This window comes from Condylura cristata, unplaced genomic scaffold (assembly GCF_000260355.1).
Source record: "Condylura cristata isolate star-nosed mole 26May11 unplaced genomic scaffold, ConCri1.0 scaffold00018, whole genome shotgun sequence".
NCBI classification, from domain to species: domain Eukaryota; kingdom Metazoa; phylum Chordata; class Mammalia; order Eulipotyphla; family Talpidae; genus Condylura; species Condylura cristata.
Genome location: NW_004567119.1, coordinates 14,410,942 through 14,421,375, shown reverse-complemented (window position 1 = coordinate 14,421,375; position 10,434 = coordinate 14,410,942). Strand labels below are relative to the sequence as shown.

General features: G+C 35.2%; 1 protein-coding gene across 4 annotated transcripts in view; it reads right to left on the bottom strand.

Moving 5' to 3' along the window:
* GRIA2 (glutamate receptor, ionotropic, AMPA 2) overlaps positions 1 to 10,434 on the bottom strand; it is a 107,717-nt gene that overhangs the window by 53,262 nt on the left and 44,021 nt on the right. For all 4 annotated transcript variants that reach the window (XR_001145590.1, XM_004685354.2, XM_004685353.2 and 1 more), the window contains exon 3: positions 9,961 to 10,200. Coding sequence is in view for 3 of the 4 variants with exons in the window: in XM_004685354.2 (XP_004685411.1) it covers positions 9,961 to 10,200 (240 nt within the window). In the remaining variant the exon portion in view is untranslated. The remainder of the gene's footprint in view (positions 1 to 9,960; positions 10,201 to 10,434) is intronic.

Sequence of the window (10,434 nt, the reverse complement as noted above, 5' to 3'; positions counted from 1 at the left end):
GAAGTGGCTTTAGCTTCTCAGTGCAGTGCTTTAACCCTCTGCGCCACCAGGGAGGGCCCCAGTGGTTGGTTTTTTAAGGACAGTTTTATTACATTGTTTAAATTCTCAAACCTAAAATCATTTTACTATTTATAAGTGACTTTGTTCTTAGCATCCTACAACTTGTAAATTTTATTTTCAGTTGTTCATATATTACCTCATATGCATGATTGAGAAGGTGAAGAACTAGACCTTACTTCCCAAAATTAAATCTGCAAGTTAGCACTTGGAAATTCAGAAATTTAACTATGTTTTCTACATCTCTTAAACTTTTGATAGTCAAACCAATACATCGTTTTTCTATTGGTTTAATGAGTAACACAAAACCAAGACCGCAAAAAGAATCCAGGACTTATCACTTCATCTTCCTCAATCCACAAAGATAAAGTTCTCAAATGACTATTGATCCCTTATGCATGTAAATTATGAATTTTGCCTAATATGATCCTATCTCCCTATAAACTTTATTAAGATATTGAGCTCTATTTCAATTAACTGCCACGGGAGAAAAAAAATCTAGTACACCCTAAATTTTGTTGAAAACATTTCAACCTGGAAAATAGCCTTAAACTTTTATTTATTAAATGTTAGTCAAGTGTATGTGAGGTGAGCCTAGAACATCTAGAAAATAAGAACACTCTCCATAACCTTCAGCGTGTTTCAAAAAGTTTTGGAGCCAATTTAAAGAGAATTGATTTAAACAAAGCTGAATCTGAACAACAGTAAGTACAATAGCTGCAAAAAAAATTAAAAACAAACTTCTAAATGCATGGATTCATAATGGCATTTAATATATACATATATATTTGATTGCCTTTGAAGGATGTTATGGAGTAAAGTTATTTTCTGAAAACCACTTCAAAATTGAATTAAAGAAATAAGGCAATTGCTACTAACAATATGAGAAAAGAGTTAAGCAGATGTTACAAATCTCTAAATGGGAATATTCAATACTATCCAGACATATCCATGCTAAACTGTGGCCATGAATCTCAAACTCCTAGATCTAGCTACTGTCATATAGAACAATATGGCATGGGAGAATATGCCCAATACCATAGTGTTGCTATCAACAAACTCCAGACTTTGGGAAGTAGCATTGCAATATAAAAATTTTAAGAGTGCCATTAACCCTAATGCAAAATATGGATCTCATCTTTATCATGATTCAAACAAATTTTTTTAAAAGAGGGGGATGATTCTGAGAAATTAGTCAGTTTGTTTAGATATGATAATGACATTAGGTTTATGATTAAAACAAGATAATTATTCTTTTAAATATATACTGAAATAGTAGTATATAAAATGATTTGATGTCAGGTATCTTTTTCAATATCGGTGTGAAGGGCAGAGAGCTATAATGTAACAAGATTCATATGAAGAATGATGAACAATATATGAAATTGGTCATTAAGAAAGCTGGGTTACAGTTTTCAGAGCTTTATCCTATTTTCTGTATTTTATTGCTTTAGTATATTTGATAATGAGCATTTAAAATTATTTTTATTTCATATTTTAAAATGGAAATACATTGAAACTAAGGTAGGTTTTTGTTTCCTCTCTCCAGTCTTAAAAAAGTATAGGCTACTCATGGATTGATCAAATGATAATTTAAACAGAGACCATGTGTCACTGTCAAAAATCTTTTAGCAATGTATTTCTTTTAAAATTTTCATGGATCAACTTTGATTTCCATTCATTATAAATACATTAAATCCTTCCATGACAGAATTCAAATCCTTTTCCTGTTTTTCATCCTCAGAGGAGCTAAAGCACACACAGCTGGTCATCGTGATCCATTCAACTCAACAAGCATCTTGTACTTGAAAACAGCAATTAAGTCCTTTTTTTTTTTCCAAGTAGGAAAAAAAAAAAGCTAATTTTCTAAACCCCTTCCACACTCCAGATCCTACTGTCCCATATTCCAGTCACTGGACAATTCTTCCTTGTCACCAATTTACAAATTTTATGTTCTATGGCTGATATTCTCATGTGGTCCTGGAGTGGGCTTCCTTACTCGTAGGGAATGAATTATTCATGCCAGATTTATTTAATTATGAGTTGGCCACAGACTAAATTAAAATTGGAAGTGCATTTGATTAAATTGAATTATGCTCTTGATATTCTGTCCCATCTGTCAAAATATATTATAAGAAATTTTAAATATAAATGACAATTTTTAAATGGCATTTCTAAACCCTTATTGGCAGTTCACCTTGTCAAAGAACACAGATGATGTATAAAGTCAGTAAGAATGCATTGAAAGAAATGGCTGTGTTTCAAACCCATTCATTCTTGCTGCCAAAAGTAACAAACAGTTGTTTGGCATGCTCTGTTATTAAACTCTCAGAATTAATATTTTGTAATCTGCACAATAAAAAACCTGCATCCATGTGTTAAGCTAAGATACTCAAGTGGTACAATAGAAGACCTGATGAATTTTGTTTCTTCAGCAGAAAGTGAATTATATTAAATAATCTCCTAAGGACAGCCAGAAATTACTCACACAGCATGGCTTGCTGTGTCATAATTTGCAGCGACTGCTGTCCATGCTTAGTAATCCATATGCTTAGATTTGCTTTGTCAGTAACTGACTTTTTTTCTCTCAAACGCTCTCAACTCAATCTGCCCATTCCCCACAACTAGGCATTTTGTACTGGCCTGGTTACTTTAAAATTAACAGATCATTATAATATTAGAAGCCTCTGTTGAGGTTAAATTAAATTTTTCATATACAACACAAATGCATGCTTTGGGTCTATTGGTACCAGGTTCTAATTAATACAGAAAATATTAATGAGGATATACCCCTTTTCCATCACACAAGCTAGCATAGAAGTAAATTTATAACTTCAGTCATCCATAATTCAGAATATGTACTTCTATGAACAATGAAAATCTATATAAACATTGGCTTACTTAAAAGTATTAATAAATATAATCATTCAACTTTGTTACCTAACCAGTTATATAGAATATTTATGTTGCCATAGAAAAGACTGATTTCTTAATACTGATTACCTAGACAAAAGGAAACTTGAGTTACACAGTTACTCATCTACAAATGGAAAAGAAAAATCAAAAAAATGAACTATTTTTCCTAATAATATATTGAAACTACTTTTTTTAAAAAACCTTCAAACATATTATGAGTCTAAAATTAAGTTCTAAACTCTCAGACATTGGACTAAAATAATAACTAAACTTTTGTTGGCTTGATTACTTCTCTATATGCCTGATTGTTACCTAATAATTCTAGGTCTATTTTTAAGTTGACAAAATTCCTAAGGTTCTCTTAAAGTCAGTATTACTAGCAGCTGTTCATAGTCTCATCTTCAGCTAGTGTCATTAATACTGCTCAAGCTATAAGTAATCAGCTTAAAAAAGGGAAAATCTAAATGTCTTACTTTGCACATTAATAGGTGAATGAAATTTATTATTGAAAATAGGTATATTTCATTCATACCATGTCTTTCTTCTTAAAAAATATTTTCTCTGTTCCATTTAAAATTCACTGCCCTTATTCATCTTTCAGGTTAGGAATTAATATTTATGATCACTAAATCATGGCAGCATGCCTAGGCCAGATTAGATTAACATATATTTCTCTCATTGACTTTCTCAGGACACCTGAAAGATATTTATAATTTGGAAGCTTTTTTATTCTATGCATGATGTCTTCTTGGAACTGGAAGCAAAGTGCCTTCCTTTCAGAGGTCAATACTATGGTTCAAAATTAAAATCAAGACATAAATATATAAAGCATTAGTTCTGCTTGTATCTATTGTCTGTAGAAATATATTAAGTCCTGGTTCAAGGTGAGTACGTTTCTAGCTAAAGAAGAAACTATATTTAATGCACTAACATAAACAATCTCACTACTCTATAGTCCAAGATGTTTTTGAGATATCAATATATCACCTGCTCTCTACGGAGTAATAACATGCAACTTTCAGGAAGGCTACTGAGTCATTAAGGAGTGACAGGTGCTGGCATGTGACTGGGACAGAAAGAAGCAGCTCTTAGGTCACCTTACTCCTAAGGTCATCCTTCTCTGAAAGAACAGTTAAGCTTTCCTCTCAGTGGCAATCCTGAAATAGACACAGATGTCCTACACAAAGATCAGGAAGTATCGATAGCCTCCTTTGTTTACAATAGGGCTATAGTCTCTGGTACTTGTTGCTCAGCATTTGTGTGGATCATAGTTTGCTGAAAAAGGTTAATTAGTACTTTTAGCTAAGAGAGTTACAGCAAAAATGCACAGAAAAAAAAAAAAGATCTTTTATTTCTCACCCAGATTCAGAGAGACATTTAGAGTGATTGAACACTTAGACCCTGTGCCATTCCAAAGGGCATCAGCTTTCAGATTTATGCATGAAATTTCCACAATATATTTATTTGGTCTAGATGTTTGGGAAAATAAATGTTATTAAAAGTTAAAAAAAGGAGCAAGGCATAAAGTTAAGGAAGCTGGAAAGTGCTATGCAAGGAACAGATCAAATCATTTGAAATTAAGACATGTAGAGATGAAATCATGGAATCTATTTTTAAAAGTGTGTATAACACCAATCAAGGGAATATAGGCATATTGGCAAATCATGGCATACAAATATTCTCATAATACACTGGAATGGTGAAATGCTTCCTTGAGGTGTAAGAGAAATGGGTACAAGACCAAAGGGAAATGACTAGTTGACAAGATGGATGCCTGAATCCACTTTCTACAACTTCAGATGCTGGGAACCTATAGAAATTAAGTCATTGATAAGAAAAATCAAATAGCCATATTTTTCTGAGTCAAGTGGAGTATTACATAAAGTCAAAGCCTTCTATCAGTATTTGGAGAGTCTCACACATTCATCTCAGCAGCTAGTTTCATATAAAAGGCCAGTTAATACTCTTCATATTAAAACATGAGCAGTAATTTAATAGTACCTTGATGGATACATCAGGTCATGTTTGGCTTTAATATATAGTTATATTATCACTCTAATGTTCTTCTCTCAACAAATGTACTTGAACGCAAATCAGTATGTATAATTTAAAGCCCAGGAATTATCTCATCACTTCAGTTTCCATTTATATTTCTAAAGTATTAATAAAATCATTTAAAAAGGATCAGTTCCCTTTCACAAGCACAAAAGTTCCTCCAACTTCGCATGATCATTTATGTCACAAAGCTTGTCTTTCTTCAGTATTTCTCAACTGCTCGCATTTCTCTCTATTTGAATTTCCTCAGACATTCAGTTTCAATTTCAGGAAGTCACAGTGAAGGTGAAGTGTGTCTCTAAACCAAAAATATCACTTTCAAACTTGTCAGACAGTGAAGAGAATTTTCCTTCCATTCTTCAACTTAATAAGGAAAATTCAGATTCTAATACTTCAACTTAAACTACAAAAATGTTTATCTTACTTAGTAACAGTTGGGACAGTCAATACTGTCCCAACATTAACTTAAGCTCTCTGTTTATAGGCCTTAACTGTCCACTCAATGTTCTGGGCACTGCTTTGATATCATCTCAGGGTTTACATCCAGATCGTAAATAAAAAAGCATAACTCTATTCTAAATGGCTAAGAAGGTCCCTGGAATACAGTTGATTCACTCAATAGCAGCTCTTGAGTGAAAGAATGATCACCATTTTTTTTAAGATTTATTTATTTATGCATACAGAACTGTGGTATAGACCAGAGGTGTAGGGGCGGTGAGAGGATTCACCAGAGACAGAGTGGGGAGCAGAACAGGCAGATCATTGAAGTTCACTGCTGAGGGGAGCAGCAGGCAGGTCAGGAGAGGTTTGATGCGCCATGTGGATCACCTTCTGGGTAGGCGGGGATTGAACTCATGCAAAAATGCCTTTAGCTTCTTAGTGCTGTGCTTTAACCTGCTGCACCACCAGGGAGGTCCCATGACCACCATTCTTATTTATAAGTTGTGTTAAGTAACAGAAAGAGAAGAGATTGTTTTGAAAGAGAAGAATAGGAAGAAATGCTCCTCTGTGGAAAGGCTCTAACATCTGAGATGTTTAGGAGGAAAAATGGAAAGAAAGCCAGATGCCAGGATTTGGGGTGAAAGAGTCTGATTTACTGCACCTGAGAATACTAAAGATTAGTGAGGTAGATCTAACACAGTGAGTGAGCAGGGCAGAGGTATACACAGCAGGAACCAGGCCCCAGAAGACCTTAAAGTCAAGAAATGTCAGTGAGAATTTGAAACAGGGAGTAATGTGATCTGAAAAGCATTTAAATGTATTTTAAAATTTTGGCTACATGGTGAGATGCGGGTATGCCTCAGTCTAGAGAGACGGCATCGAGACAGAAGAGTGTCTGAAAAAAAAAATAGTTATTTAGGAAATAGAATCACATCAGGAAGATGCAAGGGTGAAAGAGGTATTTAGAATACTAGATTTCTTTCCAGTTTTAATGTAACAGAGTTTTGAAGGAGGTAGCTAGGAGGAAGGACTATAAAACTCTTCTGTATAGGCTCTCTTTTTCTCCCAAACTTTTGAGAAATATATTTCAGAAGCAACAGCACACAGGACTCCATTTTCAGTCTAAATGGCCCTGTGCTTTAGGTCTTCATTCCCCAGAGGGACAGCAAAGCAGGGAAAGCAGAGGAAAGTTGTTGACATAACAATTTTTTTTTTTTTTTCAGTTTTCATACTGCTGACTGACTTTTCCATTGAGTGTTCTTGTTCTGGGATAGGAAGAGAGAGCAGAGAGGCCCACACCTTGCTTGAGCACCTCCAACTCAGGGTTGCTGAGGCAAGTAGACAGCAAGTTGATCACCAGAGAGCTGATTGAGGGCTGCCCCGCTTGTCTGTGGGTGGTGGCTTAATAAGGCACCCTATCTTGGTCCATACAGGTGTTTGGTTTTCATTTGAAACTTTCAGTATTCCTAGAGACATATCTATTAAAGAAAGTTTGGTGTGTAAGCACTCTTGTAAGAGTGGTTACCTTCTTCAGTTTGAGAAAGAATCCTCTCTCTCAAAAAAAAAAATACATTCGTGAACATATACACAAAGTGTATATGTTTTAGTGTATATGCACACCCATTGAAGCCAAATCATAGACTTAGAGATGGTTAAGAACATCTGTGATGCTCTGGTATGCAAGTCAGACATGTTTGCTAATCCTAAACTTCACAGCAAGGAATTCCAAAAACACCCAAGATATAAACATTTCTGTAAACAACAACAAAATCTCCTTAATTTTAATTATAATGAGTTGTGACTCTATCCAAGTGTCATGGGAATCATAAACATCTCATGATAGATAATGACACAGAATTGTGCAAAAAGCCTGGGTTGGGTCAAATGATCTCCATTCTACTGTGTCACACGTGGGTGCCTCATGCTTGGGCAAGCCAGTTAACTCTCCTGAGTTTCAGGGGTTGCATTTGAAATCAGGGTTCCTAATAATGCCACCTGCCTCATCAGACAAGAGGCACTATGGTAGAGGATTATCAGTGCTTTGGTTGGGGGATGAGAGACATCTGGAGAGGTCTGAAATATAAAGTGTCATAAATCCATGTTACTACAATATAATAAATAAATGTTGACATGTAAAAATATTTAATAACTATAAATTCCTATCAAAGTTCTTATCTTTATATTTATGTGAATCATACTTAACATAATTTTCAAGGCAGCCACTTCACTGACCTTGGAATCAGTCAGCCAATTAACATAGGGTCTTAGCTGCTGAGACAGAAGTGCTTTTTACATCAAGTAACACTTGGGCGTCAAATTGACACAGTCTGAATCTGCAAATTGTGTATCTGTGACTTCTTTTTGTTTTACTCTAATCTGCTTCTTAGGTTTTGAACAGCATTATTCACGTACATAGCAAAATTAAACCAAGTGACCGCTCAATTTTAATGCACCCATATAACTTTATCATGTCACGTATAAATGTCAAGTGTAGACACTGAATTTGAACCATTGCAAAATTTGTCACTTACCTCTGTCACTGTCATAGAGGTATGCAAACTTGTCCCATTGATAGTATTCAATCAGGCTGAGAAGTGCTCCTTTGAGGTCAGGTCTCATTTGAATGACAAATGGATGTGTACCATCTGTTGGAAAGCTGGGGGTGATGAAGGAGACATGGAGCGTTCCACAGAATGACGTGATGGTATTTACAGACTTCTTGTCATAAAATCCGAAAATAGCATAGACTCCTCTTGAAAACTGGGAGCAGACTAGAAAAATACAGAAAACAAAATGGATAAACTACTGAAAGATGGCATATGATCACATGAGTTTGCTTTAAACTTAATGCCATTATAAGAATAATCCAGCAAATGAAAGAAATATATCTTACCTCAATGACCTATTAAATTTATCAGCACTTACTTTACATTCTATTTGAGGAAGCTAAAGCATTAAGAATGATTCTGACTACAAGAAAATATATTATTAACAAGCTGTGTAAGTTTTTTTTTTTAAGGTTTATTTATTTACTCATACAGAACTGGGGTACAGGCCAGAGATGCGGAAGGTGAGAGAATTCACCAGGGATAGAGTGGGGAGCAGATCGACGAAGTACACTGCTGAGGGGAGCAGCAGGCGGGTCAAGAGAGGTCTGCTGCGTCATGTGGTCACCTCTGAGGCAGGCGGGGATCGAACTCATACGGAAGCGGCTTAAGTTTCTTAGTGCAGTGCTTTAACCCGCTGAGCCACCAGGGAGGGCCAAGCTGTGTAAGTTTAAGCATATTTTAGGCCAGCTCCATAAAAATGAGTACAAAGAAAAATCATTAGTTATAAGTAGAAAAAACTACAATGACCAGGGATTTATTCACATCCACAGCAGTCCATTTCCCATAATATCAGACTCTCTTAAAAGGCTTTACTGTGTTAGTGATGCTTTACTACTAACAGATCAGGACCAGTGGTTTTAAGAAGAGTCCAAATGTTGATCAACGCCTTTTTCAGAAAATGTGGCTATAAGACTCGCATCATCCTTGAAGCAATATCTCTTACCTTGTGTGATCAGTCAAGCAGCAATTAAATGAAGTTCAGAACTCCTAACTTTAATCTTTTCCCTGGACTTAAGTTATCATATATTTTTACTCTGTACAAAACAATGAATATTACCAAATATTTTGGCTTATGACATCATTGAAATGAATATTTTTACATGAAAGTTCCACCATTCTCACAATACCTGTCCACTATCAGCTCTTGCGTTTTGTGAAGAACACATGGCATGCCCCCTCTCCTCCCCACAGACAGATTCATAAGTTCATGTGCATTCAAATATCCAAATGTACTCAATGTGTACCTTATTTTTATCTCCACTGCCAGCCATCCCTCTTTTCTACAAACATATACTTACATTGTGTTTGCCTTGTACTGGGTTGTACTAAGGTATGTTAAGTTGCTTATTTTTCAAAATAATCCTAGTTGTATTTTTATTCCAAAATTATGGGCAGAAATATAGGGAGATTTAGTGACTTTCCAAAGGTCACACATTAAGACATAGATATAGGTCATTTAAAACAAAGTAGTCAAAGTTCAGAGTTCATGCTCTTAACTTATGGATAATATTGCTTTGATCACTTGGCTTTTGAAATACCAACTCTCCTGTCTTCCCTTCCATTCAGTTCTCTACAATACAACCAGAATAATTTTTTGAAACACAAATCTGATTATAACTCCCAGAGAAATAAGCACTACATTGCCCAAGTCTGATCCCTGAAATGTTCTATGCAAGAATATTGTACCACAGTGCTGAAGACTACCAGTTCATTCAGGTGTACCACAGAGGTAGCTTTGAGTGTGTGTATTCACGCTAAGGCATCAAAGTCATTAATTCAGTAATATAATCTAACAACCCAGAACCCATATAACTTTATCATGTCACGTATAAATGTCAAGTGTAGACACTGAATTTGAACCATTGCAAAATTTGTCACTTACCTCTGTCACTGTCATAGAGGTATGCAAACTTGTCCCATTGATAGTATTCAATCAGGCTGAGAAGTGCTCCTTTGAGGTCAGGTCTCATTTGAATGACAAATGGATGTGTACCATCTGTTGGAAAGCTGGGGGTGATGAAGGAGACATGGAGCGTTCCACAGAATGACGTGATGGTATTTACAGACTTCTTGTCATAAAATCCGAAAATAGCATAGACTCCTCTTGAAAACTGGGAGCAGACTAGAAAAATACAGAAAACAAAATGGATAAACTACTGAAAGATGGCATATGATCACATGAGTTTGCTTTAAACTTAATGCCATTATAAGAATAATCCAGCAAATGAAAGAAATATATCTTACCTCAATGACCTATTAAATTTATCAGCACTTACTTTACATTCTATTTGAGGAAGCTAAAGCATTAAGAATGATTCTGACTACAAGAAAATATATTATTAACAAGCTGTGTAAG